The sequence below is a fragment of the Tachyglossus aculeatus genome, chromosome 1 (assembly GCF_015852505.1).
Source record: "Tachyglossus aculeatus isolate mTacAcu1 chromosome 1, mTacAcu1.pri, whole genome shotgun sequence".
NCBI lineage: Eukaryota > Metazoa > Chordata > Mammalia > Monotremata > Tachyglossidae > Tachyglossus > Tachyglossus aculeatus.
Genome location: NC_052066.1, coordinates 65,911,072 through 65,937,452, shown reverse-complemented (window position 1 = coordinate 65,937,452; position 26,381 = coordinate 65,911,072). Strand labels below are relative to the sequence as shown.

Sequence of the window (26,381 nt, the reverse complement as noted above, 5' to 3'; positions counted from 1 at the left end):
AAGTTGGCAACATATAGAGACGGTCCCTACCCAACAGCAGGCTTACACTAATGACAACCTTCTCACTGTACCTCAGTCTGGTCTGTTGCCAACTTGTACTTCCCAAGCGCTTAGTACAGTGCTCCGCACACAGTAAGCGATCAATAAATACGATTGAATGAATGGTCTATCTCACCACCGACTCCTCACCCACGTCCTCCCTCTGGCCTGGAATACCCCCCAACACCACCCCAAATCTGACAATTAGTCTCTCCCCATTCAAAGCCTTATTGAAGCCAAATGGTGTAGTGAAGAGAGCATGGGCCTGGGAATCAGATAATAATAATAATAATAATAATAATAATAATAATAATGGTATTTGTTAAGTGCTTACTATGTGCGAAGCACTGTTCTAAGCTCTTGGGGGGGATACAGGGTGATCAGGTTATCCCACATGGGGCTCATAGTCTTCATCCCCATTGAAAGCAAAAAAATTAACACCGGCTTGGTGTTCATTCATTCATTCATTCAATCGTATTTATTGAGCGCTTACTGTGTGCAGAGCACTGTACTGAGCGCTTGGGAGGTACGGGTTGGCAACATATGGAGACAGTCCCTACTCAACAGCGGGCTCACAACCTAGAAGGGGGAGACAGACAACAAAACAAAAGGGCAAGTCACTTAACTTCTCTGGGCCTCAGTTTCCTCATCTGTAAAATGGGGATTAAGAGTGTGAGCCCTCCGTGGGACAACCTGATTACCCTGTATCCCCCCAGCGCTTAGAACAGTGCTTTGCACATAGTAAGCGCTTAACAAATGCCATTATTATTATTTTATTATGATTATTATTACAGATGAGGGAACTGAGGCCCAGCGAAGCGAAGTGACTTGCCCAAAGTCACACAGCTGACAAGTGGCGGAGCCGGGATTAGAACCCACGACCTCTGACTCCCAAGCCCGGGCTCTTTCCACTGTGCCACGCTGCTTCTCTGAGGTCATGGGTTCTGAGCCCAGCTCCGTCAGGTGTTTGCAGTGTGACCCTGGGCAAGTCACTTCACTTCTCCGTGCCTCAGTTACCTCATCTGTAAAATGAGGAATGAGACTGGGAGCTCCACGTGGGACAGGGACTGTGTCCAACTTGATTTGCTTGGATCCACCCCAGCACCTAGTACAGTGCCGGGCACATAGGAAGTGCTTAACAAATACCATCATTATTATTATCATCATCTCCTCCACGAGACCTTCCCTTACTAAGCCCTCCTTCCTCTCCTTCCCTCTTTTCCCACTCCCTTCTGCATCCCCCTGACTTGCTCCCTTTATTCATCCCCCCTCCCAGCCACACAGCACTTACGCACGGATTTGGAATTAATTTCTTTCTATTAACGACCGTCTCCACCTCTCAACAGTAAGCTCATTGTGGGCAGGAAATGTGTCTGTTTATTGCTATTTTGCATTCTCCCAAGCGCTTAGTACATTGTCCTGCATATAGTAATCGCTCAATAAATGAGGCAGCGTGGCTCAGTGGAAAAAGCACAGGCTTGGGAGCCAAAGGACGTGGGTTCAAATCCCAGCTCTGCCACTTGTCAGCTGTGTGACTTTGGGCAATTCGCTTCGCTTCTCTGTGCCTCAGTTGCCTCGTCTGTAAAATGGGACCCCACGTGGGACAACCTGATCGCCGTGTAACCTCCCCAGCGCTTAGAACGGGGCTTTGCACATAGTAAGCACTTAATAAATGCCATTATTAAATGAAACAGGCCCAGGACGGGCCACGGGTCAGTTTTTGCTGTCTTCTGAAGATGAGGGGGCTGCCCTTTTGTCCTTTCACCCTGCAGACGAGAACAAGCTGTGGAGAAGAAGTATCCTGGAACCTACAAACGTCATCCAGTCAGACCGATCATCCACCCCAATGCAGTGGAGAAACTGATGAAAAGGAAAGGAGTGGCCCAAAGGCCAGGAGTGCAAGCCAAACGGTGAGAGACTTCGGCACGGACCAGAAGCAAGGCTAAAAGTGAAGCAGGGTTAGGCTTTAGGGCTTTGAAAACTGCGTGTGGGCACAGGATATCATAGGAAATAATAATAATTGTAGTATTTGTTAAGCACTTACTTTGTGCCAAGCGTTATTCTGAGCACTGGGGTAGAGACAACCTAATCAATCAATCAATCGTATTTATTGAGCGCTTACTGTGTGCAGAGCACTGGACTAAGCGCTTGGGAAGTACAAGTTGGCAACATATAGAGACAGTCCCTACCCAACAGCGGGCTCACAGTCTAGAAGGGGGGAGACAGAGAACGAAACAACACATATTAACAAAATAAAATCAGTACAATAGATATGTACAAGTAAAATAAATGGAGTAATAAATATGTACAAACATATATACAGGTGCTGTGGGGAAGGGAAGGAGGACACCAATCAATCAATCAATCAATCGTGTTTATTATCATCATCATCAATCGTATTTATTGAGCGCTTACTGTGTGCAGAGCACTGTACTGAGCGCTTGGGAAGTACAAGTTGGTAACATATAAAGACAGTCCCTACCCAATAGCAGTCTCACAGTCTAGAAGGGGGAGACAGAGAACAAAACAACACATATTAACAAAATAAAATCAATACAATAGATATGTACAAGTAAAATAAATAGAGTAATAAATATGTACAAACATATATACAGGTGCTGTGGGGAAGGGAAGGAGGACACCAATCAATCAATCAATCAATCGTATTTATTATCATCATCATCAATCGTATTTATTGAGTGCTTACTGTGTGCAGAGCACTGTACTAAGCACTTGGGAAGTACAAGTTGGCAACATCTAGAGACAGTCCCTACCCAACAGCGGGCTCACAGTCTAGAAAGGGGAGACAGAGAACGAAACAACACATATTAACAAAATCAAATCAATACAATAGATACGTACAAGTAAAATAAATAGAGTAATAAATATGTACAAACATATATACAGGTGCTGTGGGGAAGGGAAGGAGGACACCAATCAATCAATCAATCAATCGTGTTTATTATCATCATCATCAATCGTATTTATTGAGCGCTTACTGTGTGCAGAACACTGTACTAAGAGCTTGGGAAGGACAAGTTGGTAACATATAGAGACAGTCCCTACCCAACAGCGGGCTCACAGTCTAAAAGGGGGAGACAGAGAACAGAACCAAACATATTTATTGAGCGCTTACTGTGTGCAGAGCACTGTACTAAGCGCTTGGGAAGTATATTGAACACAATCCCTGTCCCACGTGGGGCCCCCAGTCTTGACCCCAGTTTTACAGATGAGGCGGCTGAGGCGCAGAAAGTGACTCTCCCAAGGTCGCACAGCAGACACGTGGCAGAGCCGGGATTAGAACCCACGTCCTCCAGCTCCCAGGGCCGTGCCCTTTCCGGTAGGCCACACTGCTTCTCATTAGACAAAGCTGCTTCTCATATAGATACGCAAAGGATATCATCATCAATCGTATTTATTGAGCGCTTACTATGTGCAGAGCACTGTACTAAGCGCTTGAGAAGTACAAATTGGCAACGTATAGAGACAGTCCCGACCCAACAGTGGGCTCACAGTCTAAAAGATATGCACTATTATACTTGGAGGGTACAATACTTACCATATAGTTTTTCCCTTTTTTCATTCATTCATTCAATCACATTTATTGAGCGCTTACTGTGTGCAGAGCACTGTACAAGTCGGCAACATATAGAGAAGCAGCGTGGCTCAGGGGAAAGAGCACAGGCTTTGGAGTCAGAGGTCATGGGTTCAAATCCCAGCTCCACCAACGTCAGCTGTGTGACTTTGGGCAAGTCACTTCACTTCTCTGTGCCTCAGTTCCCTCATCTGTAAAATGGGGATTAAGACTGTGAGCCCCACGTGGGACAACCTGACCACCCTGTATCCCCCCAGCGCCTAGAACAGTGCTTTGCACATAGTACGTGCTTAACCATCATCATCATCATCAATCGTATTTATTGAGCGCTTACTGTGTGCAGAGCACTGTACTAAGCGCTTGGGAAGTACAAGTTGGCAACATATAGAGACGGTCCCTACCCAACAGTGGGTTCACAGTCTAAAAGGGGGAGACAGAGAACAAAACCAAACATACTAACAAAATAAAATAAATAGAATAGATATAACATAATATATTATAGTATATTAACAAATACAGTCATTATTACTATTATATAGAGATGGTCCCTACCCAACAACGGGCTCACAGTCTAGAAGGGGGAGACCGTCTTTTAGACTGTGAGCCCACTGTTGGGTAGGGACTGTCTCTATATGTTGCCAATTTGTACTTCCCAAGCGCTTAGTACAGTGCTCTGCACATAGTAAGCGCTCAATAAATACGATTGATGATGATGATGAGACAGACAACAAAACAAAACATGTAGACAGGTGTCAAAATCATCAGAATAAATAGAATTCTAGCTATATGCACATCATTAACAACACAAATAGAATAGTAAATAGGTACAAGTAAAATAAATAGAGTAATGAATCGTTTTTCATTTTGAAAATCGTTTTTCATTTCCTAGTGTTTTGGATGCTCGAGGAACAAGCCAATCTGACCTCGCACCCTGCTCCCAGGGAAAGCAGATATAGAGCCAGGGGGAAGGAAGGTGAAAATAGTGAAATGGGACCCTGGGGATGGGTCTTAAATGCCTCATCAGTTTCTTGGAAGGCAGTGTGGCTCAGTGGAAAGAGCGCGGGCTTTAGAGTCAGAGGTCATGGGTTCGAATCCCGGCTCTGCCAATTGTCAGCTGTGTGACTTTGAGCAAGTCACTTCACTTCTCTGGGCCTCAGTTCCCTCATCTGTAGAATGGGGATTAAGACTGTGAGCCCCCTGGGGGACAACCTGATCACCTTGTAACCTCCCCAGCACTTAGAATAGTGTTTTGCACATAGTAAACGCTTAATAAATACCATCATTATTATTATTATTATTATTATTCCAAGTTGCTCTGGGTAACATGAAGTGGCTTGGGGATTGCCCAGCACCTTGGAAGATGGACTGAAAATTCAAAATGACTTTAGTTAGTACAAGTGGTCAGGAATAAAGAAAAGCAGCCTGGCCTAGTGGATAGAGCATGGGCCTGGGAGACTAAAGGTCCTGGATTCCAATCCTGCCTCTGCCAATTGCCTGCTGCTTATTCATTCATTCATTCATTCATTCAATCATATTTATCGAGCTCTCACTGTCTTCGGAGCACTGTACCAAACACTTGGGAGAGTGCAAAATAACAATAAACAGGCACATTCCCTGCCCACAATGAGCTTACAGTCATGGGTCATGGTCATGGGTTCTAATCCTGGCTCTGCCACTTGTCAGCTGTGTGAATTTGGGCAAGTCGCTTAACTTCTCTGTGCCTCAGTTAATTCATCTGTAAAATGGAGAATAAGACTGTGAGCCCCATGTGGGACTACCCGATTACCTTGCGTCTACCCCAGCGCTTAGAACAGTGCGTGGCACATAGTAAGCACTTAAAAAATATCATCATCATTATTATTATTATTAGAGGGGGAGACAGACCTTACTATGAATAAGTAAATTACAGATATGTACATAATAATAATAATAATAATAGTGGCATTTATTAAGTGCTTACTATGTGCAAAGCACTGTTCTAAGCACTGGGGAGGTTACAAGGTGATCAGGTTGTCCCATGAGGGTCTCACAGTCTTAATCCCCATTTTACAGATGAGGTAACTGAGGCACGGAGAAATTAAGTGACTTGCCCAAAGTCACACAGCTGGCAATTGGCAGAGCTAGGATTTGAACCCATGACCTCTGACTCCAAAGCCCGGGCTCTTTCCACTGAGCCATGCTGCTTCTCACATAAGTGCTGTGTGACCTTGGGCAAATTATTTCACTTTTCTAGGCCTCAGTGACCTCATCTGCAATATGGGTATTAAGACTATTAGCCCCATGTGGGATAAGAACTGTGTCCAACCTAATTAGCTTGTGATTTCCCTGGCTCTTAGTACAGTGCCTGGAATATAATAAGCACTTAACAAATACCGCAAAAAAATAAAATCAAAATCAATAGGAACAAGTGAAGGAGGGCATGTTTCTTCACCGCCTAAGTATAAGATGGGGAACGGCCTGTTTATTTTAAGAACAACAGATGAAAGATCTCGCAAAATCGTGCTGTTGTTAATGATGTAAGCGTGTTACCAGAAAGTGTAAACAAGAACATGCCATATAAAATCTGTGAAAAACTCCTCTTGTACGTCGTCCTGATCAGATTCTTTAATTAAGGGAATGATGCCCTCTTCTGAGCTTTGCAAAGTAATCGAGACTAAAAGAAATTGCAGTTCAGAGTAGAATCACAAAGATAATTGGAAAATATTACCCCTGGGAAACAATTTGAGAGATGTAGGTTATTTAACACGTTGGGAGAAGCAGCGTGGCTCAGTGGGAAGAGCACGGGCTTGGGAATCAGGGGACGTGGGTTCTAATCCCAGCTCCACCACTTGTCTGCTGTGTGACCTTGGGCAAGCCACTAGCTTCTCTGTGCCTCAGTTACCTCATCTGCCAAAAGGGGATTAAGACTGGGAGCCCTGTGCGGGACTACCTCATTACTCTGTATCTACCCCAGCGCTTAGAACAGTGCTTGACACGTATTAAGTGCTTAACAAATACCATAATAATAATTATCATTATTATTATTAACCACAAGAAGCGAAAACTGCTCTACTGGATAGAGAAAACAGGCCTGGAAATCAGAGGGTCTTGGGTTCTAATCCCAGCTCCGCCAACTGTCTGCTTTGTGGCCTTGGGCAAGTCGCTCTACTTCTCTGTGCCTCAGTTACCTCATCTGCAAAATGGGGATGGAGACTGTGAGCTCCAAGTGGGACAGGGACTGTGTCCAACCTGATTTGCTTGTTTCCCCCCCCCCCCCCAGCGTTTAGTACAGTCCCTGGCACATAGTAAGTTCTTAACAAATACCATAATTATTATTCAGGTATATAAATATAATAATAGTAATCGTAATGATTGATTTAATGTGTGGTATTTGTTAAATGCTTACTATATGTAAGTGCTCAAGCGCTTAGTACAGTGCTCAAGCGCTTAGTACAGTGCTCTGCACATAGTAAGCGCTCAATAAATACGATTGATGATGATGATATGTCAGGGACCGTACTAAGCTCTGGGATAGATACAAGCAAATCCGATTGGACGCAGTCCCTGTCATTCATTCAATCGCATTTTTTGAGTGCTTACTGTGTGCAGAGCACTGTACTAAGCGCTTGGGAAGTACACATTGGCAACATATAGAGACGGTCCCTACCCAACAACGGGCTCACAGTCTAGAAGGGGGAGACAGACAACAAAACAAAACATGTGGACGGGTGTCAAGCCATCAGAATAAATAGAAGTAAAGCTAGACGCACATCATAAGAAAATAAATAGAATACTAAATATGTACAGGTAAAATAAATAGAGTGATAAAACTGTACAAACATATATACAGGTGCTGTGGGGAGGGGAAGGAGGTAGGGCGGGGGGGAGGGGGAGGGGGAGAGGAAGGAGGGAGTCCCATGTGGGGCTCACAGTCTTCATCCCCATTTTGCAGATGAGGGAACTGAGACACTGAGAAGTCAAGTGACTTGTCCAGGGTCACACAGCGGGCCAGTAGTGGAGCCGTGATTAAAACCCAGGTCCTCTGGCTCCCAGGCCCGGGCTCTAACCACGAGGCCACACTGCTCCTTAGCATAGATTACACTGCAGGCCATGATGACCAGCCATTGCTCTGAGATAATAATAATAATGATGGCATTTATTAAGCGCTTACTATGTGCAGAGCACTGTTCTAAGCGCTGGGGCGGTTACAAGGCGATCAGGTTGTCCCACAGGGGGCTCATAGTCTTCATCCCCATTTTACAGATGAGGGAACTGAGGCACAGAGAAGTGAAGTGACTGTCCCAAAGTCACACAGCTGATTAGTGGTGGAGGCAGGATTTGAACCCAAGTCCTCTGACTCCCAAGCCCGGATTCTTTCCACTGAGCCACGCTGCTTCTCTATCTACCATCCCTGTCATATTGTTCTTGTACTCTCCCATTCATTCATTCAATAGTTCAATAGTGATAATGTGATATAACATAACGTCACATAACATAATATATAATATAATATGATATAATATGATAATATAATATAATTAATATAATATAATTAATGTAATATAATATACGATATGATATAACATAACATAACATAATAATATAATATACAATACAATATAATATAATATAAAAGATAATATAATATAATATAATAATATAATATAATATAATATAATATAATATAATATAATATAATATATACAATATAATATATAATATAATATAATATAATGTGATAATATAATGTAATATAATATAATATATATATAATATAATATAATATAATGTGATAATATGATATAATATAATATAATATAACATAATATAATATAATATAATATAATATAATATAATGTAATGTAATGTAATATAATATAATAATATGATATAATGCAGTAATGTAATCTAATATATAATATAAGCTATAGTAATTATTATAGGGAGAACGCCATATTACAGACACATTCCTTGCCCACAACGAACTTACAGTCTGGAGGGAGAGATAGACATTAATATAAATAAATAAATTATGGATACGTGGGGCTGAGGGTGGGGTGGAGGGTGAATAAAGGGAGGAAATCAGGGCGAAGCAGATGGAAGTGGGAGAGGAGGAAAGGAGGGAAGGCTTCCTGAAGGAGACGGGCCTTCAGTAAGGCTTCGAAGGCGGGGATGACGATTGTCCGTCGGGTCTGAGCCGATGGCTTCCCATGATTCATCTATCACATTGTCCTATAATTTGCCCACATGCCCAATCTCTGAATATCCTTTAGACGGTAAGTTTATTGTGGGCATGGTCTAGCGGATAGAGCACGAGTCTGGGAGACAGGAGGTCATGGGTTCTAATCCCGCTTCCGCCACTTTCATGCATTCGTTCATTCATTCGATCGTATTTATTGAGCGCTTACTGTGTGCGGAGCACTGTACTAAGCGCTTGGGAGGTACAATTCAGCAACTTGTCTGCTGTGTGACCTTGGGGGAGTCACTTCACTTCTCCGGGCCTCAGTTCTCTCACCCGTAAAATGGAGATTGAGACTGTGAGCCCCACGTGGGACAGGGACTGTGTCCAACTCGATTTGCTTGCATCCACCCCAGCACTTACTACAGTGCCTAGCAGATAATAAGTGCTTAATCAATCAATCAATCATATTTATTGAGCGCTTACTATGTGCAGAGCACTGTACTAAGTGCTTGGGAAGTACAAATTGGCAACATATAGAGACAGTCCCTACCCAACATTGGGCTCACAGTCTAAAAGGGGGAGACAGAGAAAAAAAAAACAAACATACTAACAAAATAAAATAAATAGAATAAATAGAATAAATAAATAGAATAGATATGTAACAAATACCCTCATCATTATTATTACTATTATTATATTGGACTCTCCAAGCCCTCAGCCCAGTGCTCTGCACACAGTAAGTGCTCGATAAATACGATTGAATGAAAGTCACTTCACTTCTCCGGGCCTCAGTTGCTTCATCTGTAAAATGGGGATAAAGACTGTGAGCCCCTTGTGGGAACCGGACTGTGTCCAACCCAATTTGTTTGTGTCCACCCCAGCGCTTAGTACAGTGCCTGGCACAGAATAAGCACTGAACAAAAACCATTATTATTATTATTATATTGGACTCTCCCTAATGCTCAGTCCAATGCTCGGCACAAGTAAGCGCTCAATAAAGCGCTCAATTGGCTCCGCCAATTGTCAGCTGTGTGACTTTGGGCAAGTCACTTCACTTCTCTGGGCCTCAGTTCCCTCATCTGTAAAATGGGGATTAAGACTGTGAGCCCGCCCATGGGACAACCTGATCACCTTGTAACCTCCCCAGCGCTTAGAACAGTGCTTTGCACATAGTAAGCGCTTAACAAATGCCATCAGCATTCATTCATTCATTCATTCAATTGTATTTATTGAACGCTTGCTGTGTGCAGAGCACTGTACTAAGCGCTTGGGAAGGAATACTGAAGTCTTCCAGACTGTGAACCCACTGTTGGGTAGGGACCGTCTCTCTATGTTGCCAACTTGTACTTCCTAAGCACTTAGTACAGTGCTCTGCACACAGTAAGCGCTCAATAAATACGATTGAATGAATGAATAAATACGATTGAGTGACTGAATGAATGAACGACTGTCAGCAGCCTGGCTCAGTGGAAAGAGCCCGGGCTTTAGAGTCAGAGGTCATGAGTTCAAATCCCGGCTCCGCCACGTCAGCTGGGTGACTTTGGGCAAGTCACTTCACTTCTCTGGGCCTCAGTTCCCTCATCTGGAAAATGGGGATGAAGACTGTGAGCCCCCCGTGGGACATCTGATCACCTTGTACCTATCCCAGTGCTTAGAACAGTGCTTTGCACATAGTAAGCACTTAACACATGCCATCATCATTCATTCATTCATTCAACTGTATTTATTGAGCGCTTACTGTGTGCAGAGCACTGTACTAAGCACTTGGGAAGGAATACCGAAGTCTTCTAGGGAAGCAGCGTGGCTCAGTGGAATGAGCCTGGGCTTTGAAGTCAGAGGTCATCGGTTCAAATCCTGGCTCTGCCACTGGTCAGCTGTGCGACTTTGGGCAAGTCACTTCACTTCTCTGGGCCTCAGTTCCCTCATCTGGAAAATGGGGATGCAGACTGTGAGCCCCACGTGGGACAACCTGATCACCTTGTAAATTCCCCAGCGTTTAGAACAGTGCTTTGCACATAGTAGGTGCTTAATAAATGCCATCACTATTATTATTATTATTATTATTCTAGACTGTGAGCCCACTGTTGAGTAGGGACCGTCTCTCTATGTTGCCACCTTGTACCTCCCAGGTGCTTAGTGCGGTGCTCTGCACACCGTAAGCGCTCAATAAATACGATTGAATGAATGAATGAATACGATTGAGTGACTGAATGAATAAACGACTGTCAGCAGCGTGGTTCAGTGGAAAGAGCCCGGGCTTTGGAGTCAGAGGTCATGGGTTCAAATCCCAGCTCCGCCACTTGTCAGCTGGGTGACTTTGGGCAAGTCACTTCACTTCTGTGGGCCTCAGTTCCCTCATCTGGAAAATGGGGATGAAGACTGTGAGCCCCACGTGGGACAGCCTGCTCACCTTGTAAATTCCCCAGCACTTAGAGCAGTGCTTTGCACATAGTAAGTGCTTAATAAATGCCATCACTATTATTATTATTCTAGACTGTGAGCCCACTGTTGGGTAGGGACCCCTTTTAGACTGTGAGCCCACTGTTGGGTAGGGACTGCCTCTATAGGTTGCCAATTGATACTTCCCAAGCGCTTAGTACAGTGCTCTGCACATAGTAAGCGCTCAATAAACACGATTGATGATGATGATGATGACCGTCTCTTTATGTTGCCAACTTGTAATCCATCAATCAATCGCATTTATTGAGCGCTTACTGTGCGCAGAGCACTGCACTAAGCGCTTGGGAAGTCCAAGTTGGCAACATATAGAGACAATCCCTACCCAACAGTGGGCTCACAGAGTGGGCTCCCAGTCTAAAAGAGTGGGCTAACTTGTACTTCCCAGGCTCTGCCCACCGTAAGCGCTCAATAAATATCTATTCTATTCATTTTATTTTGTTAGTATGTTTGGTTTTGTTCTCTGCCTCCCCCTTTTAGACTGTGAGCCCACTGTTGGGACTGCCTCTACATGTTGCCAATTTGGTACAGTGCTCTGCACACAGTAAGCGCTCAATAAATACGATTGATGATGATGATGATGATGATGAATAAATACGATTGAATGACTGACTGAACGAACGACTGCCCTTTCTCCCGTCGCAGGCCGGACCTACTGAGGTCCGAAGGCATCCCCAGCGTGGAAACGGGTCCCCAGGGCTCCCCGGTGTCCGGGAGCCCCAAGACGTCGGCCGCGGGCGGGAAGGGCCGCCACCGCGGCAAGCCGCGCCACCGCCGAGGGAACAGCAAGGGCAGCCATGGCGACTTTGCGGCCTTCTCGAAAGCTCAGCCAGGCCCGGAGGACTCGCCTCGGCCGGGCCCACACCAGCCCCCCGAGCCTCCCCTCGCCCCCTTCTCCTTCGGCTCCTACCCCCGGCTCGGCGGGCACGGGCGGGACATCGCCAGCTGCGCCAACAACCTGAGGTACTTCGGGCCGGCGGCGGCCCTGCGCAGCCCGCTGAGCGACCACGCTCAGAGGCAGGTGGCGGGGTCCAGCCCCGACCTCATCTCCACCGCCGTGGCGGCCGACGGCCGAAGGGCCGGGGCTCCTCGGGCCGGGGGCTGTTCGGACCCCTGCCTCAGGTGCCGGCCGGGGCCCGCGCCCGCCGGGCGGGAAGGGAGGCACGTGGCGGGCCTCAGCTCGCCCGCCGGCCCCGTGGACGACCGCCTCGACGGGCCGCCGGACGACGACGACGACGGCGGCGGCTGCGGGTCGGCCTCCTCCCTCGGCACACCCCAGCACATGACGCCCCCCGTTCTACCTCGCAACGTCAGGCCCCTTCGCAAGGTAAGGGGCACCCTGCCCTCTCCTAAGAGCCCGACCCATCAATCGTTCGTTCATCCGTCGTATTTATTGAGCGCTTCCCGTCACTGGACTGAGCGCTTGGCAGTGGACTAAGTGCAGCGCTTAGTCCACAATCGTTCCGTTCATTCAATCATATTTATTGAGCGCTTCCTGTGTGCGGAGCATTGGACTGAGCGCTTGGCAGTGGACTAAGTACAGCGATTAGTCCGCAATCGTTCCATTCATTCCATCGTATTTATTGAGCGCTTCCTGTGTGCAGAGCACTGGACTGAGCGCTTGGCAGAGGACTAAGTACAGCGCTTAGTCCACAATCGTTCTGTTCATTCCATCATATTTATCGAGCACTTCCTGTGTGCGGAGCACTGGACTGAGCACTTGGCAGTGGACTAAGTACAGCGCTTAGTCCACAATCATTCCGTTCTCAATCATATTTATTGAGCACTTCCTGTGTGCAGAGCATTGGACTGGGCGCTTGGCAGTGGACTAAGTACAGCACTTAGTCCACAATGGTTCCATTCATTCAGTCATATTTATTGAGCACTTCCTGTGTGCGGAGCACTGGACTGAGCGCTTGGCAGTGCACTAAGTACAGTGCTTAGTCCACAATCGTTCCATTCATTCAATCATATTTATTGAGTGCTTCCTGTGTGCAGAGCACTGGACTGAGCGCTTGGCAGTGGACTAAGTGCAGCATTTAGTCCGCAATCGTTCCATTCATTCCATCACATTTATTGAGCACTTCCTGTGTGCGGAGCACTGGACTGAGCGCTTGGCAGTGCACTAAGTACAGCGCTTAGTCCACAATCGTTCCGTTCATTCAATCATATTTATTGAGCACTTCCTGTGTGCAGAGCACTGGACTGAGCCCTTGGCAGTGGACTAAGTACAGCACTTAGTCCACAATGGTTCCATTCATTCAGTCATATTTATTGAGCACTTCCTGTGTGCGGAGCACTGGACTGAGCACTTGGCAGTGGACTAAGTACAGCACTTAGTCCGCAATCGTTCCATTCATTCCATCACATTTATTGAGCGCTTCCTGTGTGCAGAGCACTGGACTAAGCGCTTGGCAGAGGACTAAGTACAGCGCTTAGTCCACAATCGTTCTGTTCATTCCATCATATTTATCGAGCACTTCCTGTGTGCGGAGCACTGGACTGAGCACTTGGCAGTGGACTAAGTACAGCGCTTAGTCCACAATCATTCCGTTCTCAATCATATTTATTGAGCACTTCCTGTGTGCAGAGCATTGGACTGGGCGCTTGGCAGTGGACTAAGTACAGCACTTAGTCCACAATGGTTCCATTCATTCAGTCATATTTATTGAGCACTTCCTGTGTGCAGAGCACCGGACTGAGCGCTTGGCAGTGCACTAAGTACAGCGCTTAGTCCACAATCGTTCCATTCATTCAATCATATTTATTGAGCACTTCCTGTGTGCGGAGCACTGGACTGAGCGCTTGGCAGTGGACTAAGTGCAGCATTTAGTCCGCAATCGTTCCATTCATTCCATCACATTTATTGAGCACTTCCTGTGTGCGGAGCACTGGACTGAGCGCTTGGCAGTGGACTAAGTACAGCGCTTAGTCCACAATCGTTCCGTTCATTCAATCATATTTATTGAGCACTTCCTGTGTGCAGAGCACCGGACTGAGCGCTTGGCAGTGCACTAAGTACAGCGCTTAGTCCACAATCGTTCCGTTCATTCAATCATATTTATTGAGCACTTCCTGTGTGCGGAGCACTGGACTGAGCGCTTGGCACTGCGCTAAGTACAGCACTTAGTCCACAATTGTTCCGTTCATTCAATCATATTTATTGAGCACTTCCTGTGTGCGGAGCACCGGACTGAGCGCTTGGCAGTGCACTAAGTACAGCGCTTAGTCCACAATCGTTCCGTTCATTCAATCATATTTATTGAGCACTTCCTGTGTGCGGAGCACTGGACTGAGCGCTTGGCAGTGCACTAAGTACAGCACTTAGTCCGCAATCGTTCCGTTCATTCAATCATATTTATTGAGCACTTCCTGTGTGCGGAGCACCGGACTGAGCGCTTGGCAGTGCACTAAGTACAGCGCTTAGTCCGCAATCGCTCCGTTCATTCCATCGTATTTATTGAGCGCTTCCTGTGTGCAGAGCACCGGACTGAGCGCTCATTGGAAAGAGCCCGGGCTTTGGAGTCAGAGGTCATGAGTTCGAATCCCGCTCTGCCACATGTCTGCTGTGTGACCTTGGGCAAGTCACTTCTTAACTTCTCTGAGCCTCAGTTCCCTCATCTGTAAAATGGGGATTAAGACTGGGAGCCCCACGTGGGACAACTTGATCACCTTGTATCCCCCCCAGCGCTTAGAACAGTGCTCTGCACATAGTAAGCGCTTAACAAATGCCCTCATTATTATTATTATTATTATTATTATTATTATTATTATTGGCAGTGGACTAAGTGCAGTGCTTAGTCCACTTAGCACACTTAGTCTTAGTCTACTTAGTCTACTTTTAGTCCACTTAGTCTAAGCGCTTAGTACAGTGCTCTGCGCACAGTAAGCGCTCAATAAATACGATTGACTAAGTGCAATGAGCGCTTACTGTGTGCAGAGCACTGGACTGAGCGCTTGGCAGTGGACTAAGTACAGTGCTTAGTCCACTTAGTCCACTTAGTCTTAGTCTACTTAGTCTACTTTTAGTCCACTTAGTCTAAGCGCTTAGTACAGTGCTCTGCGCACAGTAAGTGCTCAATAAATACGATTAAGTGCAATGAGCGCTTACTGTGTGCAGAGCACTGGACTGAGCTCTTGGCAGTGGACTAAGTCCAGTGCTTAGTCCACTTAGCACACTTAGTCTTAGTCTACTTAGTCTACTTTTAGTCCACTTAGTCTAAGCGCTTAGTACAGTGCTCTGCGCACAGTAAGCGCTCAATAAATACGATTGACTAAGTGCAATCATCATCATCATCAATCGTATTTATTGAGCACTTACTATGTGCAGAGCACTGTACTAAGCGCTTGGGAAGTACAAACTGGCAACATATAGAGACAGTCCCTACCCAACAGTGGGCTCACAGTCTAAAAAATGAGCGCTTACTGTGTGCAGAGCACTGGACTGAGCACTTGGCAGTGCACTAAGTACAGTGCTTAGTCCACTTAGTCTTAGACTACTTAGTCTACTTTTAGTCCACTTAGTCTAAGCGCTTAGTACAGTGCTCTGCGCACAGTAAGCGCTCAATAAATACGATTGATTGACTAAGTGCAATGAGCGCTTACTGTAAGCGCAGAGCACTGGACTAAGCGCTTGGGAAGTGCAAGTTGGCAACGTAGAGAGACGGCCCCTACCCAGCAGCGGGCTCACAGTCGAGAAGGGGGAGACGGGCGATAAAACAAAACATATTAACAAAATAAAATAAATAGGTACAAATAAAATAGAGTAATAAATCCGTACAAACATCTATACATATATACAGGTGCTGTGGGGAGGGGAAGGAGGTAAGGCGGGGGGGATGGAGAGGGGGAGAGGAAGGAGGGGGCTCAGTCTGGGAAGGCCTCCTGGAGGAGGTGAGCTCTCAGTAGGGCTTTGAAGGGGATCAATCGATATCAATCAATCAATTGTATTTCTGGAACGCTTTTTTATTTTAATATCCAACTCCTGATGTGCGTCTAGCTTTACTTCTATTTATTCTGATGACTTCACACCTGTCTACATGTTTTGTTTTGTTGTCTGTCTCCTCCCCCTTCTAGACTGTGAGCCCGTTGTTGGGTCGGGACCGTCTGTCTATGTTGCCAACTTGTACTTCCCAAGCGCTTAGTACAGTGCTCTGCACACAGTAAGCGCTCAATAAATACGATTGAATGAATGAATGAAGAATAATAATAATAATAATAATAATAACAATGATAGCATTAATTAAGCACTTACTATGTGCAAAGCACTGTTCTAAGCGCTCAATCAATCAATTGTATTTCTAGAATGCTTACTATGTAATAATAATAATAATAATGATGATGACAGCATTTATTAAGCGCTTACTATGTGCAAAGCACTGTTCTAAGCGCTCAATCAATCAATTGTATTTCTGGAATGCTTACTGTGTAATAATAATAATAATGATAGCATTTATTAAGTGCTTACTATGTGCAAAGTACTATTCTAAGCGCTCAATCAATCAACTGTATTTCTGGAATGCTTACTGTGTAATAATAATAATGATGATAGCATTTATTAAGCGCTTACTATGTGCAAAGCACTGTTCTAAGCACTCAATCAATCAATTATATTTCTGGAATGCTTACTGTGTAATAATAATAATAATGATGATAGCATTTATTAAGCGCTTACTATGTGCAAAGCACTGTTCTAAGCGCTGAGGAGGTTACAAGGTGATCAGGTTGTCCCACGGGGGGCTCACAGTTTCAACCCCCATTTTACAGATGAGGGAACTGAGGCCCAGAGAAGTTAAGTGACTTCCCCAAAGTCACACAGCTGGCAATTAATTCATTAATTAATGAAGGTATTTGTTAAGCGCTTACTACGTGCCAAGCGCTGGGGTGGATACAAGGTAATTTAGGTTGTCCCACGTAGGGCTCACAGTCTCAACCCCCATTTTACAGATGAGGGAACTGAAGCACAGAGAAGTGAAGTGATTTGCCCAAAGTCGCATAGCTGATAAGCGGCAGAGCCAGGATTTGAACCCATGACCTCTGACTCCAAAGCCTGGGCTCTTTCCACTGAGCCACCCTGCTTCTCTGAGCCACTGAGTACAGAGCATTCATTCATTCAGTCGTATTTATTGAGCACTTCCCGAGTACAGTATGGCATAGTGGATAGAGCACGGGCCTGGGGATCAAAAGGTCATGGGTTCTAATCCCGGCTCGGCCACTTGTCATTCATTCATTCACTCAATCGTATTTATTGAGCGTTTACTGTGTGCAGAGCACTGTACAAAACGCTTGGGAAGTACAAGTCAGTAACATATAGAGACGGTCCCTACCCAACAACGGGCTCACAGTCTAGAAGGGGGTCTCACAGCTGCTCTGTGCGCTTAGGCAAGTCACTTCACTTCTCTGTACCTCAGTTACCTCATCTGTAAAATGGGGATGAAGACTATGAGCCCCGTCGCTTCTCTGTACCACAGTTACCTTATCTGTAAAATGGGATGAAGACTATGAGCCCCATGTAGGACAGGGATTGTGTCCAACCTGATTACCTACATCTACCCCAGCACTTAAAGCAGTGCTTGACACACAGTAAGTGCTTAACGAATACCATCATCATCATCATCATTATTATTATTATTATTTAGCCATTTGCATCATTTACCCATGGTGGACCAATATCAGTGAGGAAACACTTTCTATGCAGGTATTGCTGTATGTAAATCATAAACAGAAAAGCTAAAATCAAAGCCCAGATTTTCAAAATTCAAACCCAACTTTATCGCAATTAAAGAGAAAATGCAACTTAATAATAATCATGGCCTCTTTTAAGCGCTTACTATGTACCAAGCACCGTACTGATCGCTGGAGTCGATACCAATTTTTCAGCCCCACGTGGGACAACCCGATTACCATGTATCTACCCCAGCACTTGGAACAGTGCCTGGCATGTAGTAGGTGCTTAACAGATGCCATCATTATTTTACTATTATTATTTATCGTAGTCAATATGTACTTCCCAAGCGCTTAGTACAGTGCTCTGCACATAGTAAGCGTTCAATAAATACGATTGATGATGATAGTCCAAAGTCTATACTCTGAAATCCACAGATTCTATCAGAAGTTTTATCTCCCTGCCTTCATTCATTCATTCAATCTTATTTATCGAGCGCTTACTGTGTGCAGAGCACTGGACTAAGCGCTTGGAAAGTACAATTCGGCAACAGATAGAGACAATCCCAACCCAACAATGGGCTTACAGTCTAGAAGGGGGAGACAGACAACAAAACAAGTGGACAGGCATCACTAGCATCAAAATGGTCGGTCAGAGATGGGAAGTTCAGCCTCTACTTAGGATTTTTCAAACAAAGGACCAGTGCGAACCCCAACTCCGGCTCCTTTCCTTGATGGCCTGGAGGGAGACGAGAGGAGATGGAAAATGAAATGACAATGGAATACTGAATGGGAGGAAAGTTTCGTTCCGATCGAGACATGGTCCTGGTCAGCTTGGTCTTCCTCCTGATGGGAATACTCTCTTTTTAAGTCTATATTGTGCTTTTTGAGCTATCTTTTACAAAAAAAAACCCAACAACACCTCTTGGGGGAACAGCAGAAAAAGGAAAATAATTTATCGAGGAGCCTGCAGGCTACACAGGGCTAGGCAGATAGGTTGGGGATAATAATAATAATAATAATGGCATTTGTTAAGCGCTTACTAAGTGCAAAGCACCATTCTAAGCGCTGGGGGGGATACAATGTGATCAAGTTGTCCCACGTAGGGCTCACAGTCTTAATCCCCATTTTTACAGATGAGGTAACTGAGGCTCAGAGAAGTTAAGTGACTTGCCCAAGGTCACACAGCAGACTCGTGGTGGAGCTGGGACTCGAACCCACGACCTCTGACTCCAAAGCCCGGGCTCTTTCCACTGAGCCACGCTGCTTCTCTTCATAGATGATAGATGGGGATAGATGGGACTGTCAGATTCTAGTAGGAAGGGACCAAGTCTATTTGACTTAATTGTATTTATTGAGCGCCAACTGTGTGCAGAGCACTGAACTAAGTGCTTGGGAGAGTACAATGCAACAATAAACGGACACGTTCCCTGCCCATAAGGAGCTTACAGTCTAGAAGCGGGGAGACAGACTTTAATTCTCACAGAACACCAACCTACTCCTGAACCCCTCTAGACTGTAAGCTCATCGTAGGCAGGAACTGTCACTGTTTATTGTTGTACTGTGCTTTCCCAAGCGCTTAGTACAGTGCTCTGAACACAGTAATCGTTTAATAAATACGATTGAATGAATGAATGACCCAGGCACGAATAAACAGTGGATTGTTTCATTCATTCATTCATTCAATCGTATTTATTGAGTTCGTACTGTGTGCAGAGCACTGTATTAAGTGCTTTGAAAGTACAATTCAGCAATAAAGAGAGACAATCCCTACCCACGTCTCGTTGCACACAATTCAGCTGGATGCAGTTTTCAGTCGAGGTATGTCCCAAGTGTGATTTTTTTTTTTAAATGGCATTTGTTAAGTGCTTACTATGTACCAGGCACTGTAGTAAGTGCTGGGGTAGATACAAGATAATCAGGTTGGACACAGTCCTGGTCCCACAGGGGGCCCGCAGTCTTAATCCCCATTTTATGATGAGGGAACTAAGGCACAGAGAAGTGAAATGAGTTTCCCGAGATCCCACAGTAGACAGTATCAAGCAAAAAGTCCTCACTATTGGCTTCAAAGCTCTCCATCCCCTTGCCCCCTCCTACCTCACTTCCCTTCTCTCCTTCTACATCTTAGCCCATACATTTCTCTCCTCTGGTGCTAAACTTCTCACTGTGCCTCCATCTCGTCTGTCTCACCACTGTCCCCTGGCCCACATCCTACCTCTGGCCTGGAATGCCCTTCTAGAAACGCTCTGGGCATGTCACTCCCCTCCTCAAAAATCTCCAGTGGCTGCCTGTCAACCTATGAATCAGGCAAAAACTCCTCACCCTGGGCTTCCAGGCTGTCCATCCCCTCGCCCCCTCCTCCCTCACCTCCCTTCTCTCCTTCTCCATCCCAGCCCGCACCCTCCGCTCCTCTGCCGCCGCTAACCTCCTCACTGGGCCTTGTTCTGGCCCGTCCCGCCGTCGACCCCTGGCCCACGTCCTCCCCCTGGCCTGGCATGCCCTCCCTCCGCACATCCGCCAAACTAGCTCTCTTCCTCCCTTCAAAGCCCTACTGAGAGCTCACCTCCTCCAGGAGGCCTTCCCACACTGAGCCCCATTTTTCCTCTCCTCCTCCCCATCCACCCCACCCTACCTCCTTCCCCTCCCCACAGTACCTGCATATGTGTTTGTACAGATTTATTACTCTATTTATTTTACTTGTACATTTTTCCTATTCTATTTATTTTCTTAATGATATGCATCTAGCTTTATTTCTATTTATTCTGCTGACTCGACACTTGTCCACATGTTTTGTTTTGTTGTCTGTCTCCCCCCTTCTAGACTGTGAGCCCGTTGTTGGGTAGGAACTGTCTCTATATGTTGCCAACTTGTACTTCCCAAGCTCTTAGTACAGTGCTCTGCACACAGTAAGTGCTCAATAAATACGATTGAGTGAATGAATGAATGAATGAATGAATGAACTAGCACACTTCCCCCTTCAAAGCCTACCTCCTCCAGGAGGCCTTTCCAGACTGAGCCCCCCTTTTCCTCTGCTCCTCCTCCTCTGCTCTACCCCCCTCCCCACCTCGCAGCACTTGTGTATATATGTACATATTTATTATTCTATCTATTTTATTAATGATGTATATATACATATATATATCTATATATATATCTATAATTCCATTTATTTATATTGATGCTATTGATTTCTATCTACTTGTTTTGCTTTGTTTTCTTATCTGTCTCCCCCCTCTAGTCTGTAAGCCCATTGTTGGGTAGGGATTGTCTCTGTTGCCTAATTATACTTTCCAAGCACTTAATACAGTGGTCTGCACACAGTAAGTGCTTTATAAATACGACTGAATGAATGAAGTGACTTGCCCAAGTTCACACAGCAGTTGGCAGAGAAGGATTAGAACCCAGGTCCTTGGACTCCCAGGCCTGTGCTTTTTCCACTAGGTAAGGCTGCTTCATTTCCCTCCTCTCTACCTCGTCCCATTGTTGGAAAAATTGGATTTATACTTTCCCAGTAGCAACCCTCCCCTCTCAGGATGGCACCTGGAGAGTTTCCAGTCCTCTCCCAGTCTCGACTACTGGAGGGAGAGTCAAGCATTCATTCATTCAATCGTATTTACTGAGCGCTTACTGTGTGCAGAGCACTGTACAAAGCGCTTGGGAAGTACAAATCGGCAACATATAGGGACGGTCCCTACCCAACAACGGGCTCACAGTCTAGAAGGGGGAGACAGACAACAAAACAAAACATGTAGGTCACAGACGGGGGTCACTACTATCAGAATAAATAGGATTATAGCTATATACATATCATTAATAAAATAAATATAGTAAATATGTACAAATAAAATAGAGTAATAAATATGTAGAAATCATCATCATCAATCGTATTTATTGAGCGCTTACTATGTGCAGATCACTGTACTAAGCGCTTGGGAAGTACAAATTTGCAACATATACAGTCCCTACCCAACAGTGGGCTCACAGTCTAAAAGGGGGAGACAGAGAACAAAATCAAACATACTAACAAAATAAAATAAGTAGAATAGCTATGTACAAGTAAAATAAATAAATAAATAAATAAATAAATAAATAAATAGAAATAATAATAATGGTATTTGTTAAGTGCTTACTATGTGTAAAGCACTGTTCTAAACACTGGGGAGGTTACAAGGTGATCAGGTTGTCCCACGGGGGGCTCACAGTTTTAATCCCCATTTTTCAGATGAGGTCACTGAGGCCCAGAGAAGTCCAGTAACTTGCCCAAAGTCACACAGCTGACAGGTGGCAGGGCCGGGATTAGAACCCATGACCTCTGACTCTAAAGCCCGGGCTCTTTCCACTGAGCCACGCCGCTTCTAAATATATACAGGTGCTGTGGGGAGGGCAACCCATTCCATTCCTAGGTTGGGCAGTGGCTAGCGAGTGGCAGGCAATCGGCTACAGGTCAAAACTCACCCGGGCCGGGCAGCGGCGACATCATCATCAATCGTATTTATTGAGTGCTCACTATGTGCAGAGCACTGTACTAAGCGCTTGGGAAGTACAAATTGGCAACATATAGAGACAGTCCCTACCCAACAGTGGGCTCACAGTCTAAAAGACTGCGACATGGGAGAGAGTCGAGGGTGGAGACTGAAGCTGACGGCTTGGAAGGCGGCACTGGTGAACCACTTCCACATTTTGACCGAGAAAACTCTACGGATCCACTCCCGGGCTTTGGAGTCAGAGGTCATGGGTTCGAATCCCAACTCCACCACATGTCTGCTGTGTGATCTTGGGCAAGTCACTTAACTTCTCTGGGCCTCAGTTCCCTCATCTGTAAAATGGGGATTAAGACTGTGAGCCCCACGTGGAACAACCTGATCACCCTGTATCCTCCCCAGCACTTAGAACAGTGCTTTGCACATAGTAAGCACTTAACAAATGCCTATTATTATTATTATTATTATTATTATTCCCAGAACGATTGCAGATGGAGGGCGGAGCGTTCTGGGAGAGAGGTGTCCACGGCGTCGCTACGGGTGGGAGACGACCCGACGGCAGAAGCCGAGGCAAGTCGCAACCCTCATCCAACTGTTTCCTTATCCCTATTAGAGCGGCGATGAGTCCTCCGAAGAGGAAGAAGGAGAAGTGGACAGTGAAGTTGAATTTCCTCGAAGACAAAGGTAAAGAGCAGAGCAGTCGGGCTGGGGCCTCCCCAAGGGAACCCAGATCTTTACATCTGGGTTGAGAAGCAGCGTGGCTCAGTGGAAAGAGCCCGGGATTTGGAGTCAGAGGTCATGGGTTCGAATTCCGACTCCACCACCTGTCTGCTGTGTGATCTTGGGCAAGTCTTTTAGACTGCGAGCCCACTGGTGGGTAGGGACCGTCTCTATATGTTGCCAACTTGGACTTCCCAAGCGCTTAGTACAGTGCTCTGCACACAGTAAGCACTCAATAAATACGATTGATGATAAAGTCACTTAACTTCTCTGGGCCTCAGTTACCTCATCTGTAAAATGGGGACTAAGACTGTGAGCCCCACATGGGACAACCTGATCACCCTGTATCCTCCCCAGCGCTTAGAACAGTGCTTTGCACATAGTAAGCGCTTAACAAATGCCAATTATTATTATTATTATCGTTATTATTATTATTATTACATCACCCCAGTGTGGCCACGTTTAACAATGCATCGGCTTGAGATTACATACGAGCCCTGTGTGAGACATGGCCTTCGTCCAGCCTGATTAGTTTGTATCTTGGCATAGTGTATAGAGCACAGCCCGAGTTTCTGCAGCAGACAAGCGGCAGAGCCAGAAGAATTCCAGGGGATAAGAGTCCAGGCCACACTGCTTCCCTGTCCTGTCTGGCATCAGCTATTCCAAGCATTCATTCATTCAATCGTATTTATTGAGCGCTTACTGTGTGCAGAGCACTGGACTAAGCGCTTGGGAAGTAAAAGTTGGCAACATATAGAGACAGTCCCTACCCAACAGTGGGCTCACAGTCTAGAAGGGGGAGACAGAGAACAAAACAAAACATATTAACAAAATAAAATGAATAGAATAAATATGTGCAAATAAAATAGAGTAATAAATACATACAAACATACATACATATATACAGGTGCTGTGGGGAGGGGAGGAGGTAAGGCGGGGGAATGGAGAGGGGGAGGAGGGGGAGAGGAAGGAGGGGGCTGAGTGTGGGAAGGCCTCCTGGAGGAGGTGAGCTCTCAGTAGGGCTTTGAAGGGAGGAAGAGAGCCAGCTTGGTGGATGTGCGGAGGGAGGGAGGGCATTCCAGGCCAGGGGAAGGACGTGGGCTGGGGGTCGACGGCGGAACAGGAGAGAACGAGGCCCGGTGAGGAGGTTAGCGGAGGCGGAGGAGCGGAGGGTGCCGGCTGGGCTGGAGAAGGAGAGAAGGGAGGGGAGGTAGGAGAGGGCGAGGGGATGGACAGCCTTGAAGCCGAGGGAGAGGAGTTAGGCCATGTGAATGCTGCTAATATTTTTTTTTATGGTATCCATTAAGCACTTACTATGTGCCAGGCACTGTACTAAGCGCTGGGGTGGATACAAGCCAGTCGGGTTGGACACAGTCCCCGTTCCACGTGGGGCTCACCGCCTCAATCCCTATTTTGCAGATAAGGTCACTGAGGCCCAGAGACCTTAAGTTCATTCATTCATTCATTCATTCATTCAATCGTATTTACTGAGAAGCAGCGTGGCTCAGTGGAAAGAGCCCGGGCTTGGGAGTCAGAGGTCGTGGGTTTGAATACCAGCTCCGCCACTGATCAGCTGTGTGACTTTGGGCAAGTCACTTAACTTCTCTGTGGCTCAGTTCCCTCATCTGGAAAATGGGGATTAAGACTGTGAGCCCCATGTGGGAAAACCTGATTACCTTGTATCTACCCAGTGCTTAGAACAATGCTTGGCACATAGTAAGTGCTAAGGAAATACCAAAATTATTATTATTATTATTGAGAACTTACTGTGTGCAGAGCACTGTACTAAGCACTTGGGAAGTACAAGTTGGCAACATATAGAGACGGTCCCTACCCAACAACGGGCTCACAGTCTAGAAGGGGGGGACAGAGGACAAAACAAAACAAGTAGGTCACACAGCAGACAAGTGGTGGAATCAGGATTAGAACTCTTGACTTTCCAACTCCCGTGCCCAGGCTCTATCCACTACGCCATGCTGCTTCCTCTAAAACTCCCTCCAGGATCAGATTGCCGCCCACTTTTAATTTTTTTTTGAGGGTATTTGTTAAGCATTTACTATACGTCAAGCCCTGTTCTAAGCACTGGGATAGATACAAGTAAATCAGGTTGGACACAGTCCCTGTCCCACATGGGGCTCACATATATCTAAAAAGCGTGGCTCAGTGGAAAGAGCCCGGGCTTTGGAGTCAGAGGTCATGGGTTCAAGTCCCGCTCCACCAATTGTCAGCTGTGTGACTTTGGGCAAGTCACTTCACTTCTCTGGGCCTCAGTGACCTCATCTGGAAAATGGGGATGAAGACTGTGAGCCCCACATGGGACAACCTGATCACCTTGTAAGCTCCCCAGCACTTAGAACAGTGCTTTGCACATAGTAAGCGCTTAATACATGCCATTATTATTATTATTATTATTATTACTATTATCTAAATAGGAGAGATAACAGGTATTGAATTCCCTTTTTGCAGCTGAGGAAACTGACACAGAGAAGCGATTATTATTAGTAGTAGTAGTAAGCGCTTAACAAATGCTACAGTTATTATTATTAATAATATGAGCCCTGCATGGGGCTCACAGTCTCAGTCAATCAATCAATCATTTATATTTATTGAGCACTTACTGTGTGCAGAGCACTGTACTAAGCGCTTGGGAAGTACAAGTCGGCAACACTTAGAGACAGTCCCTACCCAACAGCGGGCTCACAGTCCCCATTTGACAGATGAGGTAACTGAGGCCCAGAGAAGTTGTGACTTGCCAAGGTCACACAGCAGACAAGTGGTGGAGGGGCAGCGTCACCAACTGCATTGTCCTCTCCCAAGCGCTCAGTGCAGTGCTCTGCACACCGTCGGCACTCAATGGATACCATCGATTGATCGACTTGGGGAACAGAACAGAGCCGTGGTGAGGGCCGAGGCCTAAAGAGCCGGGTGATATTCTAGACTGTGAGCCCGCTGTTGGGTAGGGACCGTCTCTCTATGTTGCCAACTTGGACTTCCCAAGCGCTTAGTACAGTGCTCTGCACACAGTAAGCGCTCAATAAATACTCTTGAATGAATGAATGAATGAATGAATGAAGTGACTTGCCCAAGGTCATACAGCAGGCAAGGGGTGGAACCGGGATTAGACCCCAGGTCCTCTGAGTCCCTGGATGGTGTTCTAGCCATTAGGCCACACTGCTTGCATGGAGTAGCTTGGGAAAGTATAACAGAAGCACAGAACACTTTCCCTGCGCCAAATGATGTCATTTATTAAGCGCTTACTATGTGC

The 26,381-nt window shown here is 45.8% G+C and overlaps 1 protein-coding gene across 1 annotated transcript in view; it reads left to right on the top strand.

Moving 5' to 3' along the window:
* Window positions 1-26,381, top strand: part of MAP3K13 (mitogen-activated protein kinase kinase kinase 13) — a 169,834-nt gene that overhangs the window by 133,473 nt on the left and 9,980 nt on the right. The window contains 3 exon segments of the mRNA XM_038743278.1: window positions 1,812-1,949; window positions 11,898-12,579; window positions 23,010-23,080. Coding sequence (XP_038599206.1) covers window positions 1,812-1,949; window positions 11,898-12,579; window positions 23,010-23,080 — 891 coding nt within the window.